Here is a 13583-nt window from a genome sequence, read left to right as displayed (position 1 = left end):
CTATCATGAGTAGTCAGATCCTATGATAGCAGAGATTATTTCAAATGGCCATGTTGCAATTTAATTATGCTTTTTGTACTCCCTTGTGAACATATGCTTTGATATGTATTGTTTCCATGGGTTTTTACCCACTAATAACCTTGAATCTGAAAGCTAAGGCCATGTTACAAGGAAAAAGTGACACTAATGGCTACCTTGACTTTTTTTATGCATCTCTGAAGAATTTTAATTTAATTATAGTGATAACTGGTCATCAATAAAGTCTAATGATGGTACAACCAAATTCATAAAGGTACCACTTTAATGATGGAATCTTTTTGTGTAGAGGGAGAGAACAATTATATTAAGATAAAATTAACATATATACAATTTACCCATTTTAACCGAACAATTTAATGGTTTATTTATTTTAAAAAACATTTTAAGATGTTATTTATTTTTGCACAGAATTGGGTGCAGGCCAGAGGTGTGGGGTAAGAGGATTCTTCAGAGACAGAGAGGGGAGCAGAACAGGCAGATCTACAGAAATACACTGCTAAGGGGAGCAGCAGGCAAAACAGGAGAGGTCTGCTGTGTTATATGTGGGTAAGCTCCTTGGCCAGGGATCAAACTCAGACCATCCTAGTGGGCCTTCCCAGTGGTAGCACTAAGACTTAACCCCCAAATCACCAGGGAGGCCGAACAATTTAATGGTTTTTGTTCACCAAGCTGTGTAACCATTACCACAATCATATTTAGTCATTTTTTCATCCCTACAAAAAAAGCCCTGTCAGGAGTCACTCCCCATGTACCCTCCCCAATCTCTAACAACTACAAATCTACTTTTTTTCTCTATGGATTTGATGGACATTAGGGTTGTTTTACTTGACTTGCTCATCAACATAAACAATTATCAGTCTTTATAATATCTTTGTGGATGTGAAGAGTTATCTCAATCTGGTTTTGATTTGAATTTTCCTAAAGACCAATGATGCCGAGTATCTTTTCATGTTTTACTAGACATGTATGTATCTTCTTTGAAGAACTGTCCATTCAGATTTTTTTGTCCAACTTTTAATTGGGTTATTGTCTTTTTATTATTGAGTAAAAAGGGTTCTTTATATATTCTAGATAAAATATCCTTATCAGATATACAATTTGCAAATATTTTCTCCTAATGAATAGGTTGTCTTGCACTTTCTTCATTGTGTTCTTTGAAGCATAAACAGATTATATTTATGAAGCTTTGTGAAAAACAAAATTTATTCATAAAATCATTAAAAACTGGAGGAAAAACAGTTTATGGGGAATAATATCCCCTGTTATTGTGATACATGTAACATTTGAGGCTGTTTAGTGATCTTGGGGACAAAGTGCTTTTTTGAAAGTCAAGGCTTATAGTTCTAAAGACAGAATTGAAGAATTTAGGCTAGTTTTGAGAGATAAATGTTTCCTGGAGAGAAAGTAGAACAGGGAATAGTTTACATCAGTCTTGTAATCCAGAAAGGTAAAATGGCAATGTTAAAGAATAAGGCAGCACCACAACTGAGACCTAGATGACCATGAGACTCCCCACTTTCCTCAGGAATGTCTTGACCAAGAAACCAATTCTGGTCTCACCATCAGAGGGCCTGGTTGTACTTCTCCCCCAACTCAGCACCTTAAACTAAGTATGCCATCATGAACAACCAGATCAGGCCTTACAAGCACCCAATGACCCTCCAAGTTGTTGGTAATATGCCTGATGTGCCCAGCCACCCCCAGGGCCCAAGCTAGGAGTGGGTAAAGAAATGGTGAACATCACTATTGACAGGGAGAAGGCTCACTCCTCTGGAACACCAAATAAAATGTGAAAAACAAAAATAATATGGCAATACAGAGACATAATGCAAATAAGAAGGGAGTTATCTGGAGGTCATTTTGAGGCACTGAAGATTTATGGAAAAGTTAAACTTTAGGATTATTAGGAAATTGGGACACATATGTATAGTTATAACACTGACAAGTAATATGATAATACAAAGGGATCACAGACTGTTAGAGTTACTAAGAATATAAGGGCCTCAAGGCATTGATTAAGGCCTAGATTCATCATCTCTGGATGATGTCTTGAATCTAGATGTTGATTTACCTTCTAATTCTAAATCTCTCCTAGGTTTCTAAAGGCAGTAAGAATCACAGAGTCATACTGGGTAACAGTAAACAGCAATTTTCCTTAATTTATTTGTATAAATCAGTTTGAATGACCCACTCTCAAACTAACTTGGTTATTTTTAATCTAAAGGCTATTATATGATCAAAGTCAAGTAGAATAAAAAGATAAAGTCATGTTAATAGGATATAACATGAAGGCAAAGAGTTTCAACACTAATATATAATCTTAGGAAAGAATAGCTTATTACCCAAAACATACCTTCCACTCTGAAGCTGGACGTGGAGAGTGGTGAATGGTTCTGTACGAATAAGGTAGTGCATGACTCCAGCAGAATTTGAATAGTGAGTACCATAATGAAATTTATCAATAGTTCCCATAGGATCCTCAAAATTTTCATATCTAAAAAAAGAAACTTAAGTTTTGTAACCATAATAGTAAAACTAAATTAGGAAGACACAAGCTTGTATTGCTGAAAACAGTTTTGAAGAATTCCTTCCTACTATTTTGTTATCAAGGTATTTGTATCATCAGACCATATCAATAAATGAAAAAAGATATTAATATTTTTTTCTAAACAATGAAATATCACTGATACTGGATTCTGAAACAGTTTTGTATTATGCAATAATATATACTCACTGTAGATAAAACAGAAAATGCACATACTAAAAAGAACAAATTTATAATGGTACTTTCCACAGAAAATTAATAGTAACATTTTGGTGAATATCTGTCAAACCTAATGTTTAAAATTAGTACACAAGTGCATTTTAATATAAAAGTGCTATATATAATACATCATTCAAAACATTTTTTCAGGACCTTCCTGGTGGTGGAAGGGGTCAAGTCTCAGCACTATGAAGCTTTTGGCAGTCAATGAAGCACGAGTTCAATCCCTGGCCAGGGAGCTAACCCACACAGAGCAGCAGACCTCTCCTGCCTTGCCTGCTGCTCCCTTCAGCAATGTATTTCAGTAGATCGGCCTGTTCTGCTTCCCACTGTCTCTCGTGAATCTTCTCAACCCCCGCCCCGTACCTCTGGCCTACAACCCAGCTCTTGTATGCATAAATAAATAAAAAATAAATCTTAAAAAAAAAAAATTGTGACATTTAAAACAAATTTTTTTTCATTTAACAATTTTCTATTAGCATCTTTCCAAATGACTACATAGACTATTGTTAATGGGTAGATAATGTATTGTACATATATAAAATGTAACTATTTTTTCACTTTTAAATACATACATAGGTCATTTCCATTTTTCTATAATTGTCAGCAATGTAATAAACAGATATCCTTTTGTAGTCAAGGTAATAGGAAAAATATGGAGGATCAGTTAAGAATTATGGAAATGATACTAAACGATATGAGGATAAAAAAAGACTGGCGGATAGAAGAATGCCTAATCAGACTACCAGCAATCATTAGCACTAATAGTCACATGTGTAGTTATTTTAATGGTGGTCTGACAAGTGACATCTCAATCATATTAAACAGTATTTTAAGGCAATCACACTGGACTTTTTTAAATGAAATACTAATTTGTTCATTAAACTGAGGCTAATATCCTTTTACACAGCAATAATCAATATTCAGGGAAATAAAAAAAAGTTTTCAGGGCAAGGTCATTTGGAAGTATGCCAAAAATATATACTAAAATTTAAAACATGCTAATTTGATTGTCAAGAAAACAAGTTATATAATTATTTCCTGTGGAACAGTGTAAAAAATTTCTTTTGTTATTGTTAGAAAAAATATTTAACTGAAAGTTGTGAGGTAATACATACCTAGCAAAATTCTATTAGTAAATCAAATCATATATTAAATACTGCAAAAGGTGCTGGAGAAAATTTGCAAAACAAGAACAGCTAAAAGTAATCTGCCATTAACTTCAAATAAAACTATAATTAATATGGCCAAAACAGTTTTTTGTTACTATTAGACTCTATAACTAACATCTACAAGTTCACATAGAGAAAACAGTAAATTAAAACATCATTCTTTTATCTGCTTTGAAGAAAAAAATTTGTAAGAAGTTTACGGCATAGGTAATAAACATTTTAAATAAAAAATTTCTTTCCTTATAAAATACTTTCTAAATTTCTCCACATTATACTGTTTCTATTCACATTATTCTTGAAAAACAAGTTAGCATTCTTAATTCTACATCTACCAGAATATTAATTTAGATAGACATTTTTCCATATTAAATTAGTAGGTTATTACGTCTAAAATACCTGGGAAGAAAAATTTCAAGAAACAATTCCCATTTCTAAATACTTATTGTGAGGCAAAAATAAATTCTAAACAATACCAACTTAAATTTGGCAGAAAAGGGAAACAGAATTACAGTTATTTAAAAGTCAACTGATATACTTTCAAGAAAACTTGGTGAAGGAATTATCAGAATGATTATTAAAAGCAGTTGTACATTAAAAAAATTTTAAAAACCCACTTGATTAGCCATAGTAGAAATCAACACAAATTCTAACAAGGAATGTGTATCATTCAAAAGGGATAAAAGGCACTTACTTTTCCCTCATCGCTTTGGCATTTTTATCATTAACAACTCCAATTGGTTTGGAAAGATCTCGAAATACTGCTGGGTCATTAAGGTCCAACTCTTCTGAAGTATAATCTTGTAAAATCCAGGGAAACTAAAAGAGCCACATTTTGCAATTTAGACATTCCTTCCTAGAGAACTTACATCTTCATATCTAATATGAAATGCTTATTTATGGACAAGAATGACAGTCTTTAACAACACCTTTTCCCTGTTGCAAAAGTTTATTATAATCTTTAGCTCCATAACCACCAGAGGTATTATTTTAATTCCTCTGTAATCATTCAATAAAGTAAATGAAAAAGGTTTTATTAAGTACACTTTATGTTTATACAGTTTTTGAAAATAGCAAATATATAAAGAGAAAAACAGCTTTATATCATTTTTAAAAATAAAAAATATTTATGATGTGAATACATATTTCTGTGTATTATAAAATTGAAAGACAATTCCATATTTATAAAGTTTATATAAAACTTACCACAGGATACTGCGCAAGGTCATTATAGGTTCGTCCTGCCATTGTATTTAATTGAATGAGGTAGTCAAAATTTGATATCTCTCTGTTTACCCATTTCTACAAAGCATCAAAACCAAAGTTAATCTATATCCCTTAGAATCAGTAACATAATTACTAACATACTTACATAATTACTAAGATAACTAACACAATCTTTTCTTCCCATTATCTCTATCATTTTTTTTAAGATTTATTTTTTTTAAAAGCTTTATATATTTATACAAGAGCTTTGGTACAGGCCAGAGGCATGGGAGGGTGAGAGGATTCACCAGAGACAGAGTGGGAAGCAGAACAGGCAGACGGACCTAAAGCACTGCTGAGGGGAGCAGTGGGAGAGGCAGGAGAGGTCTGCCATGCCATGTGGGTATCTCCCTAGTCAGCAGGGAATCGAACTCGCGCTGCAGAGGCTGCAGAGCTTCACAGTGCTGTACTCAATCCGCTGCACCACCGGGGAGGCCCTAAAGATTTATTTTTATTTATTTATGAATACAAGAACTGGGGTCCAGGCCAGAGGTGTGGGGGAGGGGATGAGAGGATTCACCAGAGACAGAATGGGGAGCAGAACAGGTGGATCTACTGGAATACACTGCTGAGGGGAGCAGCGGGTGAGAGAGGAAAGGTCTGCTGTGCCATGTGGGTTAGCTCCCTGGCCTGGGATCGAATTCACACCGCAGTGGCCGGTGATAGCTTGATAGTGCTAACTTTAACCTCTGTGCCACCAGGGAGTCCCTGTTTTCTGATAAAAGGAACAGGACTTTTATATTTTTTATTTATTAATTTTTTTTTGTGGGACCCTTACCGGTGGCCAGGGATTGAAGTGGAGCTGCTAAGGCAGCGGGCAACCTCACAACCCAGTGCTCAACCGCTGAGCCACCAGGGGAGGCCTGGAACAGGATTTTTAAAAAAGGTGAATAAGAATGTAAAATCCATGTTTTTATTAAGTTCCCTTCCTTTTAAAAATTGGTCTCTAGATATAAAGAACAGAAAATTCAATGTATGTCTTATACTACAGTCAGAAAGGTATTTATATAAATTCTTTTTTTTTTTTTAGATTTATTTTGTTTATTTATACAAGCACTGGGTACAGTCAGAAGTGCGGGTGGGTGAGAGAATTCACCAGAGCCAGAGCAGGGAGCAGAGCAGGCAGGGGGACCAAGGTGCACTGCTGAGGGGAGCAGCGGGCGGCAGGAGAGGTCTGCGCGCCATGTGGGACCCTCCTCCTGTGGCCGGGGAGCAGCCGGGGATCGAACCGGCGCTGCAGAGGCTGCGGGCAGTTTCGCAACCCAGTGCTCAACCGCTGCGCCACCGGGGAGGCCCTATATAAATTCTTTACTTGACTACCTTAAAAATTTTAATTCTAGGGCCTCCCTGGTGGCGCAGGCCATTGAGCGCCACACTGTGAGACTGTTAGCAGCCTCTGCAGTGCCGGTTCGATCCCGGCCAGCCGCGAGAATCCCACATGGCAAGCAGATCTCTCCTGTGTCGCCCATTGCTCCCCTCAGCAGTGCATTTCGTCAGTCTGCCTGTTCTGTTCCCTGCTCTGTCTCTGGTGAATCCTCTCACCCTCCCACACGTCTGGCCTGTACCCCAGTTCTTGTATAAAAATAAAAAGTAAATCTTTAAAAAAAAATGTAATTCTAAAAAGACAGTCCAACTTTGAAAATTGTTATAGTTTGAAATCTTCATAAGTGTACATATTTAACAAGTTATCTTAATGTACTGACATGATCTATAAATTTTAAACATTATGTTAACTATCCTCAGAGAACTGCCTTTGTAGTGCAACAGTATATGAGATTTTGTTACACTACAAACAAAATTTTCTGAAAAAAGACATAATCATAATTTTCTTTTAATCACCTTATTGTAACCAGTCTTAATTACTGTACACACTGCAGGTATTCTCAAAAAATCAGCTGACAAATTAATATTCACCTTTAAGTATAAACATACATTAAACAAAAGATATATACTTATGGTGAGAAATGAATCTTGATGTATAGATTTCATAGAAAGCCCACTCAGAAATAATTGTTAACTAACTCTTCAGTGCCCAGTTAAGGAATTAGTATGTAATAAATAAAGTTTATTTCACAGAAAACAAGTAATACATTTCATCAAGTAAAGCTCATACCACAGGCTATAGGACAGAAATGCTGAAGGGTTTTGAACAAAAGCAATGCTTCAGATTAAGATTAATGCATAATTAGGAGAAAAGAGATAGCCAGCAAGCAGAGATGCTAACTAAGAGATTACTATCAGTCCGAGAAAGGAAAACACAATGGCCCTCCCTTGGGGTTGGCAGTACAAACTCAAGAGATGGGATATAGATGATGATAAAACACACAAGAATGTTAATTAGCTTTGCCTGATAGAAGAATTGGTGATTTTTTTTTTTTTTTTTTTTGGTCTCTCTTCATGGTGATTTTTGTGTTTTCCTGTTTTTGTCTCACATTATTCTTTTAAAAGAGAAAATTACTGAGAAAGAAGAAATAGTAAGATAAACACATGGACGAAATGATACGGGAGTTTGGGGGATATGGTCTGATGAATATGAAGGAAACAAGAAGAGTCAAAGGTAATTCAAATGATTGATTTGAATGGAAGAATAGAAGCTGTAATAATCACAAGAAAGAAGTTTTACTTTTAAGTGAAAGTACAAGATATAAAATGAATACAGAAACAATGATGTTAAAAATCTCCTACCTGTGTCAGGCCTGACGCTTTGAATAACTCCTGTGGTGACCTAGTTCCATAACTATTTGGAGAATGAAGGGACAAGAGTCTACTATATACTTTGTTTCTGACCTGTAAGAAAAACACGTTATAATTTTAAAACTGATGAAAACAAACGAGGACTATAGCTTTTCTAACAGCTTTATTGAGATCAAATTCATACGCCATAAAATGGTGGGGTATTTTTGTATATTTAGAATTATGCAACTATAAATCAACGTTATCTAACATTAGAACATTTTCATCATCACAGAAAGATACTTAATACTGTCCAACTATCACTCTCCAATTCCTATTCTATCCTAACCCTTGAAAACTTAAAATCTACTTTTTACCCTCTATGGATTTGCATATTTTTGACATTTCATATAAAAATGGGATAACAGTTTTTAACTTCTCTATTACACTAGGCTTAAAGAAGTCAAGCCATGTGTTTTTTTTTAGAAAGTTATTCCACATTATATACTGATCATCAGACACTGCATAAGAAAACTAGCTTAATGGGCCTCCCCTGGTGGCACAGGCGGTTGAGGGCAGCGCTGTGAAGCTGTTCGCAACCTCTGCAGCGCTGGTTCGATCCTGGCCAGCCCGTGAGGGTACCACATGGCATGGCAGACCTCTCCTGTCACGCCCACTGCTCCCCTCAGCAGTGTATTTCAGTCAGTCTGCCTGTTCTGTTCCCTGCTCTGTCTCTGGTGAATCCTCTCACCCTCCCACGAATCTGGCCTGTACCCCGGTTCTTGTGTAAATAAATAAATAAAAATCTTTAAAAAAAAAAATAAGAAAAAGAAAACTAGCTTAAAGCTAATTGACTACTTATATTGGGAAATCAACTGATTCACTGAGTCTCAATTATGGATTAAATATAATCTCTATCCTTACAGTTTTATGAATTATTCAGGGTTACACAAATGTAAAGTAACAAAATTCATCTTTGAACTTCAGTTTCCTCAGCTATAAAAAAATGAAAAATACAATTTGGAATTTGCCATATCTACTCTGAGGTTGCTATGAAGGTTAGATGTTATTTATAAGGTTGTTTAAAGACTCGAAGATATATAGATGTACTATATTCAAGAGCAAATGATCTTGAATACACATGCTTTATATTTTTCTATGGCAGAAAATTTAGTGTTAATAGTAAAGAAGTATCCTTTTGTAAAAAAGAGGAAAATATTCTTTAAACATTTAAATCAAATCATCTATCTATAAGTAAAACTGGATTTCATGAATGAACAGAAATTTAGTTATTGTCTATGCTAATTCAGGTCATTTAAGTAGCAGACACCAAGACAGAATTGAATATGCAAGCATTTCATTAGGAGAGACAAGTGAGAAAAAATTGAGTGAGGTAAGGTGGGGGGAGTTGTCAGTGGGTAATGCATATTTTACCCCAAGTGAATGACAGAGGGTAGGAAGGTTAAAGGCAAGTGTTCTGAATGAAGTTCCAAAGGTTTAATACATACCTCTTTTTTGAAATTAAGAAAGTAGTTGGATTGGTCAACATGAAAAATTTCAAGGGCTGATCTCCTTAAGTTGTAACGCCGCAAGTGAATCTCTCGAACCTGAGAATGAGGCCACTTGAAATCAAAGCCTGCTCCTAAAAACAAAAGAAATCTTATGACTAAGGTCCCACATAAAGTTACTCACACTATGCAAAAAATATCTACTAGTTCCTGAAAAAAGCAGCACTTAGAAAATTAATAGAGCATTTTATGATTTATGTTTGTAACAATCCCACCTAGCAAAACCTTTAAAACCACCTAGCAAAACCTTTCTTCTCATTAATAACTGATAATACTTAACTATTAGACAACAGAAATGATTCCCCCAGAACTCCTCACCATCTTCTTTTTCAATGCTGCCATCATGAAAGTAAATGTGCTGAGTAGTGATTTCCAGTCTGCCAGGAATTATATCAATTATTGTAATGAGTTCACAGTCTTCTGACAACACTAATTTTTCTTTTTGATCTTGTTCTTCTTTCTCATCACTGTAAAAACAAACCAGTCAAACAACTAAAAAGTATATAGCAATATATCTCACATAAATGTAAAAGGATAACTCAGTGAACTTACAAATCTTATGTCTGTCACTTAGTATCCAAAAAAGAGTATTTAAATTACCTACAACAAATATTCTACCATATATTAAATTACTGAAATACTGTCCAAACATTTTCACTTCGCAAAAACTCAGTTAAAAAAATGTTTTAGATGGTCTCACTCATAGCAGGAATCTAGAAAACTTAAATAAGAGACCAGGAAAAAGAATAACTATAAGAAAGTAAAAATCAAAATCAACAAACAACTATGAACCAGAGACACTCTATGGGGGTTGGGGGCGGGGAAAGGAGGGATTAGGGTCAAAATAAGGGGGTTGTAATTGTATGGGGAATACAAAAATAAAATTAAAATTAAAAAAAATGTTTTACATTTAAAAATTTTACATTAAATTTTTAAAATTCTTTAAAAACAAAACAAAACACCCATCACCATCTATTATACCCCTTCCACCTTGCTTCCACCACTCTCCCTTCACCTTTGGTAACCTTAGTTCAGTTTTCAATGACAATTAGTTTATTTTTTTGTCTGTTTTGTCTATTCATCCATTTGATTTCCTTATATTGCATGTTTTTATATTTTAAGTATATTTGACCAATTAATACAGAATATGGTCAATCACTGGCAGAGGGTAGTTCATACATGCAGTAACACTAATATCATTTTAGTTATATTTTGGGAGACATGAATTAACCTAGGGAATATGTAAATTTGTGAATAAAGGACTGCATGGTTAGTGGTGTTTCATAAATAATTATGAGAAGTACTAATTATGATTGATTCTTAAACTGTAAAGTGAGATTTTTCAAGAGCAACTAAAAGTAGAGCAGCATCATCATAGCATCCCTGACAATGGAAAAGGAGATACATAATACAAAAAGCTGCTATTGCCATATTTAAAGTGAAGTCATCTGTATTAAGACAGTTAACATTATAATATTGATAATACTAATGGAAACAGGACAATCTTTTGGTGGTCTGGGTGATTTTTGACTGCCAGGAATACAAACCACCATTATTCAAGTAAATCCTGGAAGCCAGCTACTCCCAGATCCCAGACATTTCTTAACTGTCTCATTTCTAGGATAGAAATGACTAAATTTAATTTTGTTTCAATACATACCCATGAAGAAGCTCAGTATCACCAAGCTAACTGGAATACTGTAAACCTTTACTCAAAGCAGTGATTTTTTTTTAAGTTAAATATAAGGGACATTTTCTTAAACAGTGAAATTCTAACATTTATAGTAATGAACTGGAGAATTAACCCTATGCACACTGCTGTCCCCTCTCAGGGGACATTGGTAGCCAATGTCCAGAATGGTTGGTAGTGCAAAAGGTTAAATAACCTACAAGAGTTAATAGTCTAAAGGATACTAATAATCTAAGAAAGAAAGAGCTTTGGCTATTCAGTTAAAAAATGAATGAGACTGGTATCAACTGCATTCACTACAGACTGAAGAAAGAAAATGAAATTCCAATTAAAAGGCTGTCTAAATAATCTACTAAAAATACATCCCTATAGACTATCCTTACCCAGTTTCCTGAAAACAATCAAGGAAGCCCTTAAAAATTATTAAAATTTACATGAGCAAATATCCTGCTTATGCCAAAGAAGTATAATACTTACCCAGATCATTTTGCAATATTAAAATAAATGCCAAAAAGATATATATCAAGTGTAGCTTATAATTCCAACAAAATGAGACTGAAAGCAAATCATATTTTTATTATATGTCTATGTAATTCTTGGCTGAATGTGAGTTTTATAAACACAGAAAGTCAGGGCAGATATATAAATCACAAATTTTGACTGTATACCCTAATCCACACACAGATCCACTGGCAAAGAGTGGTAGTCTTTCTGGATCATGAGTTTTATTTATTTATTTTTAATTCTTTTTTTTTTTTTTTTTAAGATTTTATTTATTTATTTATACAAGCACTGGGTACAGTCAGAAGCATGGGAAGGTGAGAGAATTCACTAGAGCCAAAGCGGGAAGCAGAACAGCCAGACTGATGGAAGTACTCTGCTGAGGGGAGCAGCGGGCGGCAGGAGAGGTCTGCGCACTATGTGGGACCCTCACCAGCAGCCGGGGATTGAACGGGCGCTGCTGAGGCTGCAGGCAGCTTCGCAGCCCAGCGCTCAACTGCTGCGCCAACAGGGAGGCCCTGGATCATGAGTTTTAAATTAATCATTGCTAACTACCAACCCATGCTGACCCAGATGCAACTTGTAGTAGGTCAAGTTTTATAAACAATAATAAAACAGAGGGCCTCCCTGGTGGCACAAAGGGTTAAGTCTCAGCATTATGAAGCTTTCTGCAGCCACTGCAACATGAGATCGATCCCTGGCTGGCCAGGGAAGTGGCCCATATGGTACAGCAGACCTCTCCTATCTCGCACGCTGCTCCCCTCAGCAGTATATTTCAGTCAATCTGCCTGTTCTGTTCCCCACTCTGGTGAATCCTCTCACCCCCCACACCTCTGGCCTGTACCACAGTTCTTGTATGCATAAATAAATAAATCCTTTTTTAAAAAAAGGATTACCATGCAGTCATAAAAAGGAATGAAAATGCTGCTACATACTGGAAGGATGAACTATGAAAACATTATACTGAATGAAAGTAAGTCAGATATAAAATGTCACATGCTATAGAAAATCTATGGAATATAGAAAATAGGCAAGATTATAGACAGAAAGATTAGTGGTTGTCAGGGAACAGGGGAAGGGGAAATTGGAAGTGACTACTAAAAGGTGTATGATTTCCTTTTGGGGTAATTAAAATGTTCTGAAATTAGTGGTGAAGTCTGCCATTCTGAGAATAAACTAAAACCTAAACGACTGGAAGGTTATGGATGTTAGATACCTGCTTAAAAACAAGTTATCTAAAAACATGTGCAAAAACAGTGGAATGAATTATATACTTTAAACTTGTAAATTATGCTATATGAATCTCACTTTTCAGGAAATATACTTCAATTTTTAACAAAAAGTAGTCATAAATGAAGGCATAAATGCTCCACAGACAGCAAAGACTGAGAAATAGTGGCTATCAGAGCTTTCTTATAAGAAATACCAAAGTTAAGTCCTTCAGGTTGAAAGGAAAAGACACCAGATAGTATACTTGAATGTATACAAAGTACGTATGGCAATGATACAAGCAAATATGAAAAAAAGTACAGTTATATTTTTTTTCTTTTATTTACTGATTTAAAGATAAGCTCATAAAAAGTAACTATAAAACTGTTATTGGGCTTAAAACATATGAAGGTCTAAGGTCTAATATCATGACAATAAAAAAAAGATGCAGAAATGAATATACTTTTATATTTTCTTGTACGTTTTTAAATTACAAATTCAAAAATCAAAGAAATATATAAAAGATTATTTAGGCCATATATTTCTTCTTAAGGGTTTTGGCAAATTGCGTCAAATTTATAGCATAAAGTTTTTAGTTTTTCTTTTTAATTATTTAAATATATGTAGTGTTAGTTGCTATTTCATTCCTGATATTGGTAATATATGTTATCTTTATTAATCTGGCTGGAGGTTTATGATTTTAT

The 13583-nt window shown here is 34.7% G+C and overlaps 1 protein-coding gene across 4 annotated transcripts in view; it reads right to left on the bottom strand.

The window, feature by feature from the left end:
- NBEAL1 (neurobeachin like 1) overlaps nt 1–13583 on the bottom strand; it is a 145432-nt gene that overhangs the window by 36280 nt on the left and 95569 nt on the right. For all 4 annotated transcript variants that reach the window (XM_037523880.2, XM_054700003.1, XM_054700001.1 and 1 more), the window contains 6 exons: nt 9798–9946; nt 9420–9553; nt 7924–8025; nt 5179–5274; nt 4667–4791; nt 2393–2533 (listed from right to left, as the gene is read on the bottom strand). In XM_037523880.2, coding sequence (XP_037379777.1) covers nt 2393–2533; nt 4667–4791; nt 5179–5274; nt 7924–8025; nt 9420–9553; nt 9798–9946 — 747 coding nt within the window. The remainder of the gene's footprint in view (nt 1–2392; nt 2534–4666; nt 4792–5178; nt 5275–7923; nt 8026–9419; nt 9554–9797; nt 9947–13583) is intronic.

Source organism: Talpa occidentalis, unplaced genomic scaffold (genome assembly GCF_014898055.3).
Source record: "Talpa occidentalis isolate TD23 unplaced genomic scaffold, MPIMG_talOcc4v2.1 talOcc4.3, whole genome shotgun sequence".
NCBI classification, from domain to species: domain Eukaryota; kingdom Metazoa; phylum Chordata; class Mammalia; order Eulipotyphla; family Talpidae; genus Talpa; species Talpa occidentalis.
The sequence above is the reverse complement of the archived record's forward strand: the minus strand, read 5'-3'. Positions and strand labels throughout refer to the sequence as shown.